Source organism: Lucilia cuprina, chromosome 5 (assembly GCF_022045245.1).
Source record: "Lucilia cuprina isolate Lc7/37 chromosome 5, ASM2204524v1, whole genome shotgun sequence".
In the NCBI taxonomy this organism is placed as follows: Eukaryota; Metazoa; Arthropoda; class Insecta; order Diptera; family Calliphoridae; genus Lucilia; species Lucilia cuprina.
Genome location: NC_060953.1, coordinates 41,869,805 through 41,891,558, shown reverse-complemented (window position 1 = coordinate 41,891,558; position 21,754 = coordinate 41,869,805). Strand labels below are relative to the sequence as shown.

The following is a 21,754-nucleotide window of genomic DNA, read 5'->3' as shown; positions in this document are numbered from 1 at the left end:
ACTGTTAACACTTTTGACCATTAGGTGTTCCTTCAGTTCCTACTAGGAATGATATCCAATATTGTTTTTCCGCCCACTCCCAATTTTAAGTCCTAAAAGGACTTAAATACTTTTTTAAGTAAATTTTTGAAAATTGAACAAAAATAACGTAGAAGGCCCACTGTTAACACTTTTGACAAAAATGACATAAAAGGACCACTGTTAACACTTTTGATTATTAAGTGTCCCATCGGAACTGGCTTTTTATTTATTTTATGTTGATCGTGATGTTCTGGTTTTAACAAAAGTTCTGTTAAGTTTTTAACATATCACAATTATTTTAAATTTATGTTCCTCGAGTTTACAGATTTTTAAAGCTGTAATATAATATCTGTTAATTTAACATGACTGTCTAAAGTGACTTTACTAATTTAAAAGGTTTGTGTCTGAGATTCAAATTTCAAATTTATCTTCACACAGTTGAAAATAACTATTATAATAAAAATTTTCTCTTTTCTTGAAATTCTAAAATATTCAATGTATTTAATTTTTTCTTAAATTTTTTTAACATTTTTACATTAAAAACTGTTATACTGAAATTCTTGTATTAACATGTTTTGATTAAAAATGTTTATACAGAAAATTTTCTTTAGACATCAACTTTTATAGTAAAATGTTTCTCTTCAAAATCTCTTATACAGAAAAAACTGTAATAATCAAAGTTTTCTATAGAAAAAGTTTTTATTTCTACAGAAAAAATGTTTATAATGAAAATTTTCTATATGTTTTTACTAACAAGTAAGAAAGTGTAGTCGAGTATGGCCAACCATATGACACCCTACAGTCAGTATGTTAAAAATAACAAAAAAAGAGATTTAATACAAGAGGGCTCAAATAGGTGTAGGAGTAAATATGGACCTATCCTTATTAATTAAACGTGTTATTAGTGTTTATAAGTAAATTATGACCTTTTAGTCGTTTTCTGAGGGGGAGTTTGTATGGGGGCTAAAGTCAAATGAGGCCAAAATTGGCAGTGTCTATTAAACTTTTTAATCTTTACTTCTTGAAGGGAATCACAATGGACCTTATGGTCTCCGAGTGGATATACCCCGTTTTTACTAAACCTAAACATTTATAAGTTTTTTTCGATTTTTAACATAATGCCGAACATTTAACATAATTATAAACCCAAAAGCCTTATTCGGGAGGTACGTCTTTGGGCCAAAAGAAAAGTATGTGCCAAATTTCATCCAATTATCTTTAAAATTGCGCCCTGTAGCGTGCACTCAAGTTTCAAATGGACACACAGACGGACGGACAGGCGGACATTGCTAAATCGATTCAGAAAGTGATTCTAAACCGATTGGTATACTTTAAGGTGGGTGTAGGACCTATGTATATTTTTGGGTGTTACGAACATCAGCACAAACGCCTAATAGAGGTTTGGGGTTATAAAAAGTATTTTTTCGAATTAAAATATATTATTCCAGAGTTTTTTATAACAAACAAACTGTTATACCGTTATACATTATTCTTAAAAAATCTGTTATACTAATTATTATCATATTTTAATACGATTTTCTTTAAAAAAAAAAAACTGTTGCTTTATTAATGAATATCACTCAGGTCCTTAATCCTTTCACGCACAAAAAACTAAACCGCTAGACTTTTTATGGATATGACTTCTCCATACACTTTATTTATATGACGTACATATATTGATCATTTTTTCGAAGGATATCGCAGGATATTATACTTTTTAGCATATAGTGATATCGAACTCAAAAAACTAACTTATTTTTCTTTAGAAATAACCTTTTACTGAAGCTGTGAGAAAAATGTGAAAAAAATCAAGGGGCAACGGTGTCCTGTATACGTAATCACTTAAATTGGACCAGACTGGGGGATTTGAAATAAAACCTTAAAGAATTTAAATAAAAATCACTACTTTTTTATGCAATTAATTACTCATCATTTCATTATAAATCAAAGTTTATTTTTTTTCTTCTGTAATTTTACGTACATTTGCACTTTGATTTTGTTGAATATTTAAACAAAAATAAAATTAAATTTAACACCTTAAGGCGCCTATTTTATTGTTTTTTTTTATTTTAGTTTTATTTTTTATCTTATGTTTTGTTTACTTTTCTGTATTTCATATGTATTGTCTATTTGTTTTTATTTTGTTATTTCTTTCTTAACACACACACACACACACAAATGCTTCTTTGCGAAAAAAAACATGAATTCTTTTACTTTCATTTATTAGAAAAATAACTTGAAAAATGTTGCTCTTTATAAGCAGTAAACACACACTCTCTCTTTCTGACTCTCTCACTCTTAAGTTTTCTTTCATTAAAATAAAAGCTTTACTTGTTGGGGGGGGGGGGGGGGTTTACTCTTTATTTGACAGAATGTATAGAATTTTATTTTTGCTGTTCAATTGTTGAGGGGTTTTTTTTGCAAATACGTTGCCAAAGTATTTCAGTACAATTTTATTATTTACTCCTCTTGGGTGCGGTATAAAATAGAGAATTTTTAAAATATAAAAAAAAAGAAAAGAAATTTTTGTGGTCGTGTCATTATATATAAAAAATTTAATTAACTAATAAAACAAAAGATATTTAATTGTCTCTAAAAAAATTGCATTAAACTTAATGTTATAAATAATTCCTGTTAAATATTATTAAAGCAAATGTCAAACATGTGGTATGTTGGTGTAATATCTTTTTTTTAATTCTTCTGTTTTTTAATTTAAATGTTTTTAAATTTTATATAAATATCATCGTCATCATCATCATTTGAACAAATTAAATTTCCAGTTTGTATTGCATTTTATTATTATTATTATTGTTTAAACTTTTACGTAAAATTCCCAGTGTTCATTTATCTAGTTCAGGTTTTTTTTTCATACATATTTTTTTCTGTTCGCAATTATTTTATAAAAAAAAATTAACAATATTTTTTTGTTATATTTATTTTGCTACTCTTTCTATTTAATAAAAACATGCGCACTCTCTTGTTTTTGTTTTCTCTCTTTATTTATCTTCTTTTTATTTTCGTTTTCTTTAGTTTGGTGTGTAAATTAAAGTACAATTTTTCTAAGGACTAGGTCAATTTTTATCTCTTTAACTTTATGTTATTATAATATTGATTTTCGAAGTGTTTATTAAATGTTATTGTAAATCCATTGACTTTTAATCAATGAACTTGATAGTTAGTGTTTACTATTACCAATATTAGTTTATAGAGTTTTAAGTAATTGAAAAATTGATGAATAATCTTTTCAAACAGCTGTTCATTTTTTAGGAAAGAAACTGTCATTCTGAAATATTGAAAAAAATCCATTTTTTTTGATACAAAATTGTGTTTTATATAAAATTTCCTAGTTTTCTATTGATAAATCTGTTATACCGAAACATTTTCTATAAGTTCTAGTTCAGATCTTGTTTAGTTCTAGCTCAGTTCTAGTTCCGCCCTTTCACTTGTAGTGCAGTTCTTTTTCAAATCTAGTTAAATTCTAGTTTAGTTCTAGTTTAGTTCTAGTTCAGTTCTAATTCAGTTCTAGTTCAGTTCTAGTTCAGTTCTAGTTCAGTTCTAGTTCAGTTCTAGTTCAGTTCTAGTTCAGTTCTAGTTCAGTTCTAGTTCAGTTCTAGTTCTAGTTCAGTTCTAGTTCAGTTCTAGTTCAGTTCTAGTTAAGTTCTAGTTCAGTTCTAGTTCAGTTCTAGTTCAATTCTAGTTTAGTTCTAGTTCAATTCTAATTTAGTTCTAGTTCAGCTCTAGTTCAGTTCCAGTTCTGTTCTAGTTCAGTTCTAGTTCAATTCTAGTTTAATTCTAGTTCAATTCTAGTTCAGTTCTTGTTCAGTTCTAGTTCAGTTCTAGTTCAAATCTAGTTCAGTTCTATATCAGTTCTAGTTCAGTTCTATTTCAGTTCCATTTCAGTTCTTGTTCAGTTGTTGTTCAGTTCTAGTTTAGATCAGTTCTAGAGTTGTAGTTTACTTCTAGTTCGGTTCTAGTTCATTTCCAGTTCAGTTCTAGTTCTGTTTTAGTTTAGTTCAGTTCTAGTTTAGATTGGTACTAGTTCAGTTTTGCTTCAGTTCTAGTTCAATTCTAGTTTCCTTCTAGTTTAGTTCAATTCTTGTTCAGTTCTAGTTCCCTTCCAGTTAAGTTGTAGTTTACTTCTAGTTCGGTTCTAGTTCAGCTCTAGTTTTAGTTTTTGTTTAGTTCAGTTTATTTTATTTTGAAAAATTAAATTGTAAAATGTTTACAATAGAAAAGTGAAATTCCTAATCCATTGAAAGAAAACTGTTTAATAATTTCCATTTTTTAATAACACTTCTTGACATAGTACATTTTAGGGTTAATGGTGATTTAAAAATGTACTAGTATATCTCTCTCTGTATAAACATTCGTAAATATTTTTACATTTCTTTCGTTTTTTTTTCTCTTATAAAGCAAAAATATTTTCCAATTTTATAACACTTAATGCAACTTGTTGTTTTTTCACTCAATCTCTCTATTTATCACTTAAGAGAGTTAAAAAGCAAGTGTCTTTTCTATTACATATTACAAATATTTTCTTTGCTCTATCATTTCCATCATACATAAACAAAAAATACTATATATGAACTAACTTACTACTACTATCTACAAACAAAATATACAATAGTAGAAAAAAAGAGTAATAAGTAAAGTACTTATAATATAACAACACCAACAACTTACCTAACAACCAACCAAACTATCTATCATAATATTTTTTTTTTATTTTTGTTTTGTTCATGGAAACACTATTGTTGTAGTTGTTGCTATTTTGTTTTTAATATTAGTCAGACTAGTACAACAACAAATACGCTCTCTATGTTGTCGTGTTGTGTATTTTAAAGGTTCGTTTATTATTTGTATGAGTTTTAATTTTTTTCTACATATTATTTATCAACTTGTTTTCTATTGAATATTTTTCTTGTATTTTTTTTTTTGTTCATATTCATCAGCAGTCGTTTGTTTGAACCGAACAGTGTTTGGCATTTTAAAGCGAAAATAATTGCAATTTTTATTTTGTTTTTGTGAAGTTATAGAAAATAAAGAAAATAATTGTACAAATATTTTAGCAAACGAAACAAAAAAAAACAGAAAAGTTAAACATTTTATTAAAAACAGTCTGTTAATCAATAAAATTACAAAGTTTTTTTTTTTAAATCTGTAAAGTAAATATTTTTTTATATAGAAAAAAGTGCTGTATTTGTCATTTTGTTATAATTATCTTGTTAAAGTTTTTCCAAATGTATATGTGTGTGTGCGTTTTTTTTACAATAATATTATGCTGCCATTAGTAATAAATTATTTTGAATTTTCTTTAGTTTTTCTTTTTGCTTTATTGTTTTTGTTTTTCTAAACTTCTGTTTGTTTTAGTTTTTATTATGTTATGGCAAAAGGTCAATTATTTCTTGTCCACAATATTTTAGAATTTAATTTTCATTAAAGTTCTTTTTTAAATCATATTAATTTTTTTGCCTTTTTTTTCTATTTTTCTAGATCTATGGGCATTTTATTGCCACCCGTTTCCCAAGTGACTAATACCCGCATTAATTTAACACAACATCATCGTAATCGCAGTTTGGATAGTGCTTTACAAAGGATACCAGAGGTGAGTTTAATTTAAGCTAATTTCCTAAATTTATGTAATAGAAATTAGCAAATTACAAAAAAATACTTACGAATTTTAATTAGTTTTTATTTCCCACATCATTAAATCCAAGAGTTGCTTTTTAAGTCGATTTAACTATGTCCATTCCTCGATCCATCCAAAGCAACTTCATTGTTTATATTGTTGACATTCTGTCTGTGTCCACTTTTAATAAGCTTTTCAAAACAATATTCCATTTCAGTTCTAGTTCCGTTCTAATTCTGGTTCTGTTCTGGTTCTGTTCTAGTTCTGGTTCTGTTCTGGTTCTGTTCTAGTTCAGTTCTAGTTCAGTTCTAGTTCAGTTCTAGTTCAGTTCTAGTTCAGTTCTAGTTCAGTTCTAGTTCAGTTCTAGTTCAGTTCTAGTTCAGTTCTAGTTCAGTTCTAGTTCAGTTCTAGTTCAGTTCTAGTTCAGTTCTAGTTCAGTTCTAGTTCAGTTCTAGTTCTGTTCTGGTTCTGTTCTGGTTCTGTTCCGGTTCTGTTCTGGTTCTGCTCTGGTTTATTCTAGTTTAGTTCAAGGTTAGTCCTAGTTTAGTTCTAGTTCAGTTCTAGTTCAGTTCTAGTTCTGTTCTAGTTTAGTTTTAGTTTAGTTTTAGTTCAGTTCTAGTTCAGTTCTAGTTTAGTTCTAGTTTAGTTCAAGTTCAGTTCTAGTTCAGTTCTAGTTCAGTTCTAGTTCAGTTCTAGTTCAGTTCTAGTTCAGTTCTAGTTCAGTTCTAGTTCAGTTCTAGTTCAGTTCTAGTTCAGTTCTAGTTCAGTTCTAGTTCAGTTCTAGTTCAGTTCTAGTTCAGTTCTAGTTCAGTTCTAGTTCAGTTCTGGTTCAGTTCTAGTTCAGTTCTGTTTTAGTTTAGTTCTCGTTAAGTTCTAGTTATGTTCTAGTTCAAGTCTAATTCAGTTCTAGTTCAGTTCTAGTTCAGTTCTAATTCAGTTCTATTTCAATTCTAGTTCAGTTTTACTTTAGTTCTAGTTAAGTTCTAGTTCAGTTTTACTTCAGTTCTAGTTTATTTCTAGTTTAGTTCTACTTCAGTTCTAGTTCAGTTTTAGTTTAGTTCTAGTTTAGTAATAGTTTAGTTCTAGTTCATTTATAGTTCTAGGTCAGTTCTAGTAAAGTTCAGGTTCAGTTCTAGTTTAGTTCTAGTTCAGTTCTAGTTCAGTTCTAGTTCTGTTCTAGTTCAGTTTTACTTCAGTTCTAGTTCTATTTCTAGTTCAGTTCTAGTTATGTTCTGGTTCAGTTCTAGTTCTAGTTCAGTTCTAGTTAAGTTCTGGTTCAGTTCTAGTTCTGTTCTAGTTCAGTTCTAGTTCTGTTCTAGTTCAGCTCTAGTTCTATTTAACTTCTACTTCGGTCCTAGTTCTGTTCAAGTTAAGTTTTAGTTCAATTGTAGATCTATATTAATTTTAATTCAGTTCTAATTGATCATCAATAGTGGAACTTTTGTAAAACTTTTCGGACTACAAATTAGTCATCAATTGCCGATCTGTTGAGAGTAGTAATTGATCATAAATGTTTTTTTTTTTTATTTGATACAACAATTTAAACGAATCGATATTCTAATGACAAATTCCATCTGTTTTCTATTGATTTGTTTTTATATTATTTTAATATAACAGTATTTATCAATAACTTTGTCTTCAATTAATGTCATGTTATCTTAATATATTTCTATATACATATTGCTAAATATATATAAAAAAAGAAATATTTGTGATATTTACTTATTAATTTTTATCAACTACTCGCAGACATGAGAGTAGTAAGTTAATATTTAGTAATATAATAAACTTTCTTTGTATACAAATTTATTTATGGCGACTGGGAATTATAATAATATATTTTAAATAATCTCTAAATTCAAGTAATTTAAATATTCAACAGATAAATAAAATTGTTATCAAAGTTAAAAAGAAAAATATTTAAATATTGTAATGCTTTCAACAGTTGACATTTTTCTTAATTATAGTTAAATCCTTTTAAATATTTCAACTAAATATTGTAAAATTGTAACTTATATATGTATGTATGTATCTGCTCTTAATAAGGCAACATTTGTAACTTTATCTCTCTTATATTTTTGTGTGTTTAGGTTGAAGTCTCTTCGCCCAATGCCGAGAGTGAGAATACATTTTGTACACCATCCATACTTGGGTCAACAATGTGTTCGAAAATTGTAACGACCGCAGCAAATGTAACAGCAGCGCTTACCACCACCCAAACACCCGCACTGACGTCATCGACAACAACAAATGCCTCAACGGCAGCAGCCGTTAATGCAGCAGCTTCATCATCATCACCATCATCCTGTTCTGCGTATGAAAAAGCTGCAATTGAAACTGTTTCAACAACAGAACCCACAAGCATATTGACAGCATTACAATCAACAACAGCTGGAGCGAGTTCAAGAGGAGGCGGAGAAGTGGGAGCATTACACAATGATATTAATAATACAGTCATAGGTATGTAGCCTGATGAGATGAAATGTTTTGTTTGCCTTACTTTACTCTATGAATACAAATATTCTTTTGTACGTCGTGGACTAGATTTACAATTTTAATTGCAATTTTACAAACATGCATACAACATATTATGTACACACATATACATACATAAATACTATGTGTATTTATATTATTATTTAATTTTCTATTTTAATTTTGTATTTTTGTTATTGTTGTTGTTGGTTTCTCCATTATAGTTGAGCCATATTGTCCTAGCGCACGTTTACGACCTAAATCATCAGATTCTGCCACATCATCATCTTCATCTACGGTACAACGAGCTGCATCATCAGCATCTACTGCTTCCTCTAATGCTTCATCAACAAATTCATCATTTGCTAGTGGTTCAAATAATGCTCTAGCTGTTATAACCGGTTCAAATCATGTCAATCAAAATGGTAAAAAGCGAGAGGATTTAACCAGTCTTGGCTCAGATGATTCTGGTAAGTTAGAAGTAGAAACATTATACAACAGATAAAGACATAATTTCATTAAAACTACATTTGCCCAGTATTTAAATGAATATTTTATTTGAATATTTTATTTGAATATTTTATTTGAATTTTGTCTACCAATTTGTATATTTTAGTTAGAATGTTAAGTTTAAATATAGTTCTAGTTCAGTGCTAGTTCTAGTTCAGTTCTTGTTCAGTTCTAGTTCAGTTCTAATTCAGTTCTAGTTCAGTTCTAGTTCAGTTCTAGTTCAGTTCTAGTTCAGTTCTAGTTCAGTTCTAGTTCAGTTCTAGTTCAGTTCTAGTTCAGTTCTAGTTCAGTTCAGTTCTAGTTCAGTTCTAGTTCAGTTCTTGTTCAGTTCTTGTTCAGTTCTTGTTCAGTTCTAGTTCAGTTCTAGCTCAGTTCTAGTTCAGTTCTAGTTCAGTTTTAGTTCAGTTCTAGTTCAGTTCTAGTTCTGTTCTAGTTCTGTTCTAGTTCAGTTTTAATTCAGTCCTTGTTCAGTTCTAGTTCTGTTCTAATTCAGTTCTAGTCCAGTTCTAGTTCAGTCCTTGTTCAGTTCTAGTTCTGTTTTAATTCAGTTCTAGTTTAGTTTAGTTAATTTCTTCTACTTATTTTGTTCTAGTCCTGCTATAGTTCTAGTTTATTTCTAATTAATTTAATTCAGTTCTAGTCTAGTTCTATTTTAGTTTAGTAGTTTTACTTCAGTTTTAGTATTTGTATAAACGAAAACTCTACATACAAATACATATACATATTTATATGTATGTTATAATAAAATAAATGTCAATAAATGTCTTTTCTGATGTTTCAGGAATAATTTGTGGTTCTGATTCTGATCAAATCTCTTTAAATCGCATACGGCATTCTCACGAATCTCTAGATTCTGGTGAAATGGACAATGAAGAAGAATGCATGGATATGCTTGAAACCACATCAATGGATGAGGAATACAATATGTTACAATCGGATCTGCGTTTCTATCAATCACCCGATACTGATTGTCGCACTCTTAGACCTTCTAAAAAGAAACACAGCAATATTATACAACAACATCCAGATAATAATGTGGATAAAACTCTAAATGCTGATGATATGAGTGGTGAAGTTGACGATGACATGGAAGCAGGTGGTGAGGGAGATACCATAAGTGAACGTCAACGTTATAGAGAAATGAACATGTCTCAAGCCGCTATAAATATGGAAAAATGTAAAATTTCCACGAACTCTGACAACACAATGCAAAATGATAATACTTCGACAGATGTAGTAGACTGTCCAACGCCCACTTTAAATACTAACACACCAGCTGTTGTAACAACAGCTATTGGGGGTAGTAGTGGTAATAAAACCCCCTCCACACCTAGTGAATCATCGAAAAACGATGTTCTGTTCAAGAATTTCTTTGGAGCCACAAAAAATGCTATATTCCGCACAGCTCAAAGTATAATTGAAAATCACGAAAAGAAGAATGCCTCAAAACAAAATCAAAAATCTACTGAGGAAAACACTAACACAGCTGGTGGTGCAGCAACTCCCACAGAGCAAATAAAATCTCCTACGGACATTTCGAAAAAGAAAGAATTCTTTAGTTTATTAACAACAAAGAAAGCAGCAGCTGCTGCTGCCGCCGCCGCTTTGGCCAATACGCCGGTCACAACTCCCTCAACACCCGGCCAGGAACAAGCCGGAATTAATGAGAAATCTAACGATAAAGATAATACAACGGCATCGACGGAGTGTATGGAGAAAACGTTAAGCTTACAAGTACCTAATGCAACTTCCTCCTCCTCCTTCAACTCAATTATTAATAATAATTCTTTAACTGTAACGAAATCATCTTCCATATCATCTTTGAACAAGCTCAAAGTACCCGGTGTAGTGAAATGTTTTATCAAAGAGCGTCCTACAACTTCGCAGGATTTAGCGAATCAACAAAAGACTGAAAAAGGTCCCAGTGGCCTATTGAGATTTTTTGAATCCCCAGTTTTTAACATACATTTCGCCATACATTATCTCTTCTATTCCAAAGAACCGGGAGTTCTTAGTTTTATAGGCAACAAAATCTTCAGTTTCCCCGATCAGGAGGTAGATTTGTATATACCACAACTGATTGTCATGTATATACAAATGGATGAATTGGCTGAAGTATTAGATCCCTATTTGACCATTAGATGTCGTAAATCGGTAGACTTTTCTCTAAAGTGCCTATGGCTATTGGAGGCCTATAATTATCAACATGTAGATACTATGGGTAGTCGTAAGTCGCAATTGGCATTAATGAAAGAGATCTTCTCAAAGAAGGAACGCAAGCAGTTGAGTACAGTTGATGTAAAGGAGACAGCAGTATCGCAGTTGGCTCAGCCTGCTGTAGCAGCTGTACCAGGCGTTGTTTCTCCTTTGACCAAAAAGACCCATCATAGATCACAATCAGATGCCACAGTTCTGTTGGCCGACTCCAGGCGTGCTAATTCTAATTTAAGTATATCAAATCGACTGTATCAACAACCCCCTTATACTACACAAACCTTGCCTACCACACCCGCCAAATTATGTCTTGGAGATTTAACTTCCGGCCGCGCCTTCGACAATGGCTGCACTTGTTTCGAAACGGTGCGTGGCCAGGTCAACGATTTGCTTGGCCACAAGACGGTGTGTTCATGCAGTGCCCCCAAAACTGCTCCCCAAAAGGAGTTCATGAAAGCTCTCATCAATGTTGGAAAAAATCTAACCAATCTTCCCTCAAAGGCGGAAAAGACTTCGGCCTTGAGAATGTTTTTGAATTTGATTAATAAAAATCTTCCGGCTCGCGTTTGGTTACCCCTATATTCAGACATTCCACATCATGTTGTGCGCATCACAGAGGAAAAGACTGCTGTTTTAAATTCAAAAGATAAGACACCCTACATCATCTATGTGGAAGTGGTAGAAGTGCCCGATATCTACTCTTCATCTCTCATACCCAAAATGATGCCATCACTGCGTCATACAAAATCTGAAGAACATTTAGAGGGTGGTCTTACCACCACCACCAACACCACTTGCCAACATTCACAACATCAACATCATGCCATTTGTAGTCGTACTTCCAGTTGTAGTAGTCATAGTGGTTCATCAACGTGTAGACGTAAAAAGGAGAAGCTAATGTCGGAATCATCGACAGGCATAAGTGGCGAACAACAGCAACAGTGTTCTTCTACGGAACATAATACAACAACGACTACTAATACAGCAGCCAGCAGTAGTAGTGTTGGTGGTTGTTTAGCGCCACCTCAGCTGAACGAAGATGACGTTTGGTCTCAAGAGGACGATGAGATAACAGCTCAATATTTACACATGCGTAAAATGCGTTCACAATCCGAACGTGATGCCATTTCACAAATGTCCCTGGACTCTTGTGATTCAAGGGATCAAGGTAAGTTTGTATATGAGAGAATGTAAAAGAAGTTTTTTATATTTATTTGTATTTTCCAATAAAGGCATGCCCGTTTTATTCAATATTGGAGATGTACGTACCCGCCATTGTAATAATTTAAATTGCGAAAATACAAAATCATTTAGCAATGATCCAGAAGATCCCTCAGCAGCAGCTCTTAAGGTAATTACTAAAATAATATTGTTACGAAGAAATATTTGGTTTTAATTTTGCAATGATACTAAAACAAAATTCCGGATTGGGCGAATACTAATATCGGTTCTATTTTTGGCCTGAATTTAGGTTGAACTTTTTATTTCTACGCTTCTTAATATGTTGCTTTTATTATTCCAAATTAACAGGAACCTTGGCATGAAAAAGAAAAACAAATACGTGAATCTTCACCCTATGGACACCTCTCCAATTGGCGTCTTCTATCGGCCATTGTTAAGTGTGGAGATGATTTGCGACAAGAACTAATGGCCACCCAATTGTTACATGTAAGTTTCCATATAACAAATTATTATTTTCTAAACAATATGTTTTATTTTAACAATTTCTTTCGTTCAGATGTTCAAAATCATTTGGCAAGAAGAACATGTTGATCTCTGGGTGCGTCCCTACAAAATCGTCTGTCTCTCTAACGATAGTGGTTTGATTGAACCTATTTTGAATACGGTGTCATTGCATCAAATCAAAAAGAATTCCAATAAATCTTTACGTGATTATTTCATCGATGAATATGGTCCAACTGAAAGTGATGCTTTTCGTTTGGCTCAAAAGAATTTCGTACAAAGTTGTGCAGCATATTGTTTAATATCGTATCTGTTGCAAGTTAAAGATCGGTAAGTTTTGCAAATATTATCGAATGAGACATTTTTTTGTTATTCTATCTATTTTTTTTAATTTTCTTATTTTTTTAGGCATAATGGCAATATACTGTTACACTCTGATGGCCATATTATACACATTGATTTTGGTTTTATTTTAAGCATATCACCTAAAAATTTAGGTAAGTTTTGTTATCATTTTTAAGTTTTCAATTTTAACTTTACTTTGTTGAAATTAGATCTTAATTTATTGCCGGTTATATATACATATCTAATGGTTGTTTGTTTTTTTTATTTTGTCTTAGGTTTCGAACAATCTCCTTTCAAATTGACACCCGAATTTGTGGATGTCATGGGTGGCACAAACTCTGAACATTGGCGTGAATTTAATCGTTTATTGTTGGTGGGCATGATGACTGCTCGCAAACATATGGATCGTATAATTAATTTTGTTGAAATTATGCGAAGCAGTAAGTATTTTCAATAAAATTTATGTAAATGTCCTTCAGCGTATCATATAAAAGAATACAGTCCAGTCTATAGTCCAGCCTATAGCGCAGTCTATAGTCCAGTCTATAATCCAGTCTATAGATAAATGTATAGTCCAGTCATTAGTCTAGTCTATAGTCCAGTCTATAGCCCAGAATATAGTCTATAGCCCATACTATAGTCCAGTCTATAGCCCAGACTATAGTCGAGTCTATAGTCCAGTCTATAGCCCAGACTATAGTCTAGTATATAGCCCAGACTATAGTCTAGTCTATAGTCCAGTCTATAGCCCAGACTATAGTCTAGTCTATTGTCCACTCTATAGCCCAGACTATAGTCTAGTCTATAGTCCAGTCTATAGCCCAGACTATAGTCTAGTCTATAGTCCAGTCTATAGACCAGAATATAGACTATAGTCCAGTCTGTAGACCAGACTATAGACTATAGTCCAGTCTGTAGTCTAGTCTGTAGTCCAGTTTGTAGTCTAGTCTATAGTCCAGTCTGTAGTCTAGTCTATAGTCCAGTTTATAGACTAGTCTACAGTCCAGTCTACGACTTAGTCTATAGTTAAGTCTATTGTCTAGTATATGGTCTACTCTATAGTCTAGTCTATAGTCCACTCTATAGTCTAGTCTATAGTCCACTCTATAGTCTAGTCTATAGTCCACTCTATAGTCTAGTCTATAGTCTAAAGTAAAGTTTCTTATACTAGTTTAATCTATAGTCTAGTCTATTGTTTAGTCTATAGTTTGGTCCAGTCTATAGTCTGGTCTAAAGTATATAGTCTAGCCTTTAGTCTAGTCTAAAATGTAGTCTGTAGTTTAGTCTAATTGTTTAGTCTGTAGTCTAGTCTATAGTCAAGTATAAAGTCTAGTCTATTGTCTATTATAAAGTATAGTTCCTTTACTAGTTTAATCCATAGTCTATTCTATTGTCTATAGTCTAGTCTTTGGTCCAGTCTATAGTCTAGTCTATAGTCTAGTCTATAGTCAAGTCTATAGTCTAGTCTATAGTCTAGACTATAGTCTATTCTATAGTCTAGTCTATAGTTTAGTCTTTAGTCTAGTCTATATTCTAGTCCTTAGTCTGGTCTGTTGTTTAGTATATACTATAATCTATAGGCAAGTCTATTGTCAAGTCTATAGTCTACATTCAAGTCTATTATCTAGTCTATTGTCTACTCTATAGTCTACTCTATTGTCTAGTCTGTAGTCTAGTATATAGTTTAGTCTATAGTATAGTCTATAGTTTAATCTATAGTCTAGTCTATAACGTAGTCTATAATTAAGTCTAGTCTATGGTCTAGTCTATAACCCAGTCTATTATTTTTTCTATAGTCTAGTCTATAGTTCAGTATATTGTCCAGTTTATTAACCAGTCTATTGTTTAGTCTGTAGCTTAGTCTATAGTCTAGTCTATATTCTAATTTATAGTCTAGTGTATAGTCTAATCTATAGTCTAATCTTTAAAATCTTTTAAAAAATATTTATTAATAAAAAATTTTGCAAAATTTTCTTATTAATTTCCATTTTTTCCACATTCACTTTTACTCTAGACGCCCAATTACCATGCTTCAAAAATGGTTGCTCCGGAACCGTACAGAATCTCCGCAAACGTTTTCACATGAACTTAACCGAACAGGAAATGGAACGTAAAGTTGAACAATTGGTACAAGATTCCCTAAAGAGTCTTTCGACCAAATTATACGATGGCTATCAGTACTATACGAATGGCATATTGTGAGAAAGGTTTTTTATGAAAATTTAAACACCAAACAAAAGAAAAAAACCAACAAAATAAAGGTGTAAAGAAAAAACTCTAAAGGAAATAATTCTTAAGAAAGAGAAATGTTAATCATTTTGTATAATGATGCTGAAAATATGATATTGTGAGTGTAAATATAGTTTAACAATTAAAATATAATATAATATTATTAATAAATAATTATAGAAAATATTTAAAAATAAATTATAAAAACAACTTTTGCAAAAAAAAAAAGAAAATTTTTAAATTAAGGATTTTTTATATAACTACCATTTATTTTTTAAATTAAACATATAGTTTATCTTTTTTTATAAAGAAAATATGTGTCCCCTTAAAACGAACCCCCCCCCTTCTAAGTGTAAAATTTAAAGAAAACTTAAAAAATTAAATAATTAAATTTATTAAAAAAAACTTTTTTTTATAAACAAAATTATGTTTTATATATTTTCGTTTACAACATTTCTAAATACTTCTAAATGTGTATAATTTTTTTCCATTAAATAACTAAATAAAACCCATTATAATTAAATAATTTTAATAAGAAATAAAATAAACAATTTCTCTAAGAGCGAAACCTCTCTCCCTACTACCCCACTTTAAATAAAATAGTAAATATGTAATACATACTTTTAAAGCCTTTAAAATTATAAATAAATAAACTTAAAACTTTAAAAGAAATTAACTAAATATATTTAAAACAAAAAATAAATAAAATATAATAAAATAAAATAAATATATAATTGTATGTGTCTGTCTGTAAAAATGTATGCGTGTAATTTTGTTTGTTAACATTTAAAATGTATGTCTAAAATATAACAAATATATTATAAAAATAAAATAAAATATTTTTTATCTTAAAATTTAAAGAAAAAAAAAAAGAATTGTTATTAAAAGCTCGTCAAGTTTTCACATATTTATAAAAAAAAAACAAAAAAATGCTATAAAAACATTATAAAAAATAAAACATAAACTAATTGCACTCTCTTCTCTTTAAAATTTAGCTAAAATAAATCATTAAACAAACATTACAAAAACAAAAAAAGAATATTTACTTCAAAACCAGCTTGACACTTAAAGTGTCTTTACGTTTTTGGTAATAACATTGCAATAATTTTAATCTATAAAAAAAACCCACAAAAAATATCAAAATTTATTTTAAATATTGTATAAAAAAACAAAAAGAAATCAAGAAATTCATGTGCGTAAGCCAACAGAAAAAATTAATATATTTAATTATATAAGATTTACATTTATAAAAGTAAAAACAACAACATACACATTATTATAACATGCATCCCATACATCATTCGAAATTTAAAAAGAAAAATGGAAAAAATAAAAAATAATTTTTTTATTTGCTTAAATTAAAATTAAAAAGAAATATATATAAGTAAAATGTTAAATCAAAACGAAAACAAATAATGAGTTTTATTTAAAGAAAATTGTAAATATTTTACATATTAAGAAACCAATCGTAAATTCGAATCTTTATTAGTTGTTTAAATCTTTATTCTTTAGGTTTGGATATTTTGTTCCTGCTTCTCCATCCTAAAGACCATTTACATCCTATTCAATTTAGCATAAGCTATACACCAATCGGAGTAGTCTCGTTTGAAGACAATGCTGACAAGGTGGCTTTTTAGCAAACTGTTTAACAATCGTTATGATCGTTTAGACGCTTTTCCACAAGCTGTTGGGCATTCGTATTGGTCATGAAGTCAGACCTTTTTACAATCGAATGCGGACAAATAGTTTCTGTCAACATTTGCAACTAAAGTTTTCAACACTTATAAAACATTTTTAAACATTGGTCTGGCAACTCTGCCAAATAAACTATCAAATATCTGATATTTTAACTTCAATCACTAACCTAAAACACTCGTCTCTCGTTTTATAGTTGCCCACATAGGACACTATAAAATCGATTGCATAACATTAACCTACAACAGCTGGCAACTCTGTCAATTTAAGTTTTTATATAGTTAATTAAGTTAGCCATAAATTAGAAACTAGAAACAACTAAATTTGCTTAAATAGTTGCAGTAGTACTATAATATGTTAATATCATTTAATTATTTGCTTATTTATAACAAATTCCCCTCTGGCAACACTGTTAATTTAAGCAATTTTTAATTCTGCAGAGTCTTCTCTAACAATTAAACTAACAACGTTCTAATTTAGATAAATAGTTTACAAGTTATGTTGCTTTAAACATACTTCCTCGCAATTAACACCAATACACTTAATTATTAAAAAAACTCATGATCTGGCAACACTGGAAAATAAAGTTTTTCAAATTTTGTATCCTAAGAACAAAACACATTTAAATTTGGTCTAATAGTTTGTGAGATATAATCTTGTGAAAAATTTTTCTTAAAATGTAAGCATAACACAAAGCAACCATCTGGCAACACTGTCAAACTAAATTTTGATTTATCTTAAGCTTTTTTCAAAACAATTGTCTTTGGAATCTTTCAATTTGCTGCTATAGTTACAAAGTTATTAAAGTTTGTATTTTTCATAAGTAAAATGTTATATTATTACAATAAACGATCTGGCAACACTGTCAAATTAAATTTTAAATTACCTTTAGCTTCTTTAAAAACAATTGCCCTTGGAATCTTTCAATTTGCTGCTGTAGTTACAAAGTTATTCAATATTGTATATTTTATAAATTAATTGTTATATTATTACAATAAACGATCTGGCAACTCTGTTAAATTAAGTTTTAAACATTTCTATAAAACTATCCACATCAATTGCCCTTGGAACGGTTTAATTTGGTGCAGTGGTTTAGAAGATATTAAGTTTTGAAGTTATCCAGCTTTTTTCCATTTTTTTAAAAATTGGCAACCCTGTTAAGGTGTCGAGTCAGCGCCATCTATTGTTTAACATGATGGCTTTTCGTCAAACGTTTTTTTAAGTGCCTAAGAGAGTTAACTTTAAAAGGCAATATCTCGAAAACTACTGAATCAATTAAATTCATTTCAAGTTCAATCGATAGAGGAATAATTGTAGTTAATAAAAAATTTTATTTGGCAGGGTTGCCAGGTCGTTGTTTTAGTTATTTCTTAAGTTTAAATTTAAACAGCAATATCTCGAAAACTACTACAAACATAACATTCCTTTCAACTGATATTAATAGAGGAAATATTGTATAAAATAAAAAAATTTATTTGACTGGGTTGCCAGGTTGCTGTTGAAGTTAAATACAAAGATTTACTTTAAAATGTAATATTTTGGAAACTACTGCATAAAAGTCGTTCCTTCCAATTGCTATCGATAAAGGAAATTGTATAAAAATGAGAAATTGTATTTAGCAGGGTTGCCAGATTGCAGTTGAAGTTAGGAACATAAACACTTAAACGCAATATCTCAAAAACTACTGCATCAATTTTATTTAATTCATTACAGTTGCCATCGATAAAAGTAAAACCAACTATAGAAAATAAAATTTACTTTGTCAATGTTGCCAGACTGCTGCTTTTGTCATGCAACTAGAAGCCTATTTCAAATGCACTGTTTTGTGTAAACGATTTCAACTTTTTACTAAAATACAAAATTTCTTAAATATTAACGAAATAAATGCGTCACTAATATGGCAACTCTATGAACAATATTTTAACATCAACTAAATATAGTTGTTAAACGGTTTAAATGACCTTTTTCCGCTTGCAAAGTAGATTCACAAAGAATTTGCCATTATATCAATCGAAATTTGACTAAATAAGATAACAGTAATCTGGCAACTCTATCAAGTGAAATTTTTAATTCTTTTTCATTTCACCTATCCAAATCATTTGAAATCGTTGGAAAAAGTTAAATAGTTTTTTAATTATACATATTTTTCGAAAATTGCTAATAATTTATTCAGTAAGTATGGCAACTCTGCCAAAAAAGTTTTTAAGCAGCTCACAAACTTTCTTTAACCACTAGTCTTAACAAAACTTCAAAATCTCTAGCCACTTTCGAAATATAGCATTTTAAAGATTCCTTTTACATCCTATTCAATTTAGCATAAGCTATACACCAATCGGAGTAGTCTCGTTTGAAGACAATGCTGACAAGGTGGCTTTTTAGCAAACTGTTTAACAATCGTTATGATCGTTTAGACGCTTTTCCACAAGCTGTTGGGCATTCGTATTGGTCATGAAGTCAGACCTTTTTACAATCGAATGCGGACAAATAGTTTCTGTCAACATTTGCAACTAAAGTTTTCAACACTTATAAAACATTTTTAAACATTGGTCTGGCAACTCTGCCAAATAAACTATCAAATATCTGATATTTTAACTTCAATCACTAACCTAAAACACTCGTCTCTCGTTTTATAGTTGCCCACATAGGACACTATAAAATCGATTGCATAACATTAACCTACAACAGCTGGCAACTCTGTCAATTTAAGTTTTTATATAGTTAATTAAGTTAGCCATAAATTAGAAACTAGAAACAACTAAATTTGCTTAAATAGTTGCAGTAGTACTATAATATGTTAATATCATTTAATTATTTGCTTATTTATAACAAATTCCCCTCTGGCAACACTGTTAATTTAAGCAATTTTTAATTCTGCAGAGTCTTCTCTAACAATTAAACTAACAACGTTCTAATTTAGATAAATAGTTTACAAGTTATGTTGCTTTAAACATATTCCTCGCAATTAACACCAATACACTTAATTATTAAAAAAACTCATGATCTGGCAACACTGGAAAATAAAGTTTTTCAAATTTTGTATCCTAAGAACAAAACACATTTAAATTTGGTCTAATAGTTTGTGAGATATAATCTTGTGAAAAATTTTTCTTAAAATGTAAGCATAACACAAAGCAACCATCTGGCAACACTGTCAAACTAAATTTTGATTTATCTTAAGCTTTTTTCAAAACAATTGTCTTTGGAATCTTTCAATTTGCTGCTATAGTTACAAAGTTATTAAAGTTTGTATTTTTCATAAGTAAAATGTTATATTATTACAATAAACGATCTGGCAACACTGTCAAATTAAATTTTAAATTACCTTTAGCTTCTTTAAAAACAATTGCCCTTGGAATCTTTCAATTTGCTGCTGTAGTTACAAAGTTATTCAATATTGTATATTTTTATAAATTAATTGTTATATTATTACAATAAACGATCTGGCAACTCTGTTAAATTAAGTTTTAAACATTTCTATAAAACTATCCACATCAATTGCCCTTGGAACGTTTAATTTGGTGCAGTGGTTTAGAAGATATTAAGTTTTGAAGTTATCCAGCTTTTTTCCATTTTTTTAAAAATTGGCAACCCTGTTAAGGTGTCGAGTCAGCGCCATCTATTGTTTAACATGATGGCTTTTCGTCAAACGTTTTTTTAAGTGCCTAAGAGAGTTAACTTTAAAAGGCAATATCTCGAAAACTACTGAATCAATTAAATTCATTTCAAGTTCAATCGATAGAGGAATAATTGTAGTTAATAAAAAATTTTATTTGGCAGGGTTGCCAGGTCGTTGTTTTAGTTATTTCTTAAGTTTAAATTTAAACAGCAATATCTCGAAAACTACTACAAACATAACATTCCTTTCAACTGATATTAATAGAGGAAATATTGTATAAAATAAAAAAATTTATTTGACTGGGTTGCCAGGTTGCTGTTGAAGTTAAATACAAAGATTTACTTTAAAATGTAATATTTTGGAAACTACTGCATAAAAGTCGTTCCTTCCAATTGCTATCGATAAAGGAAATTGTATAAAAATGAGAAATTGTATTTAGCAGGGTTGCCAGATTGCAGTTGAAGTTAGGAACATAAACACTTAAACGCAATATCTCAAAAACTACTGCATCAATTTTATTTAATTCATTACAGTTGCCATCGATAAAAGTAAAACCAACTATAGAAAATAAAATTTACTTTGTCAATGTTGCCAGACTGCTGCTTTTGTCATGCAACTAGAAGCCTATTTCAAATGCACTGTTTTGTGTAAACGATTTCAACTTTTTACTAAAATACAAAATTTCTTAAATATTAACGAAATAAATGCGTCACTAATATGGCAACTCTATGAACAATATTTTAACATCAACTAAATATAGTTGTTAAACGGTTTAAATGACCTTTTTCCGCTTGCAAAGTAGATTCACAAAGAATTTGCCATTATATCAATCGAAATTTGACTAAATAAGATAACAGTAATCTGGCAACTCTATCAAGTGAAATTTTTAATTCTTTTTCATTTCACCTATCCAAATCATTTGAAATCGTTGGAAAAAGTTAAATAGTTTTTTAATTATACATATTTTTCGAAAATTGCTAATAATTTATTCAGTAAGTATGGCAACTCTGCCAAAAAAGTTTTTAAGCAGCTCACAAACTTTCTTTAACCACTAGTCTTAACAAAACTTCAAAATCTCTAGCCACTTTCGAAATATAGCATTTTAAAGATTCCTTTTGTTATATAAGTAAAAAAACAGCCTGGCAACCCTGGCAAATAAATTTTTTTCTAATAAAATTCTACAATTCTCCCTCTATCGTTAGCAATTTGTATTATTGAATTTGATGCAGTACTTTAGGAGATATAGCCATTTAAAGTTAGCCCTTCTTAAGACGCTTAAAAAGCATTTGCCGTAAAACAATCATGGTGATCAATAGATGACGCTGACTCGACCCCTA

At 29.9% G+C, this 21,754-nt stretch overlaps 1 protein-coding gene across 3 annotated transcripts in view; it reads left to right on the top strand.

Moving 5' to 3' along the window:
- The window catches only part of LOC111686482 (phosphatidylinositol 4-kinase beta), a 124,666-nt gene extending 108,245 nt beyond the window's left edge, over positions 1-16,421 (top strand). For 2 of the 3 annotated variants that reach the window (XM_046951670.1, XM_046951671.1), the window contains exons 3-12: positions 5,515-5,626; positions 7,741-8,110; positions 8,350-8,595; positions 9,417-12,017; positions 12,082-12,200; positions 12,380-12,517; positions 12,588-12,862; positions 12,941-13,029; positions 13,153-13,317; positions 14,892-16,421. In XM_046951670.1, the coding sequence (XP_046807626.1) occupies positions 5,515-5,626; positions 7,741-8,110; positions 8,350-8,595; positions 9,417-12,017; positions 12,082-12,200; positions 12,380-12,517; positions 12,588-12,862; positions 12,941-13,029; positions 13,153-13,317; positions 14,892-15,079 (4,303 nt within the window). In that variant the 3' untranslated portion in view covers positions 15,080-16,421. Of the gene's footprint in view, positions 1-2,627; positions 2,689-5,514; positions 5,627-7,740; positions 8,111-8,349; positions 8,596-9,416; positions 12,018-12,081; positions 12,201-12,379; positions 12,518-12,587; positions 12,863-12,940; positions 13,030-13,152; positions 13,318-14,891 lie in introns of those variants that run through there. The other variant, XM_046951672.1, reaches the window with a different exon arrangement.
- Positions 16,422-21,754: the final 5,333 nt, after the last annotated feature.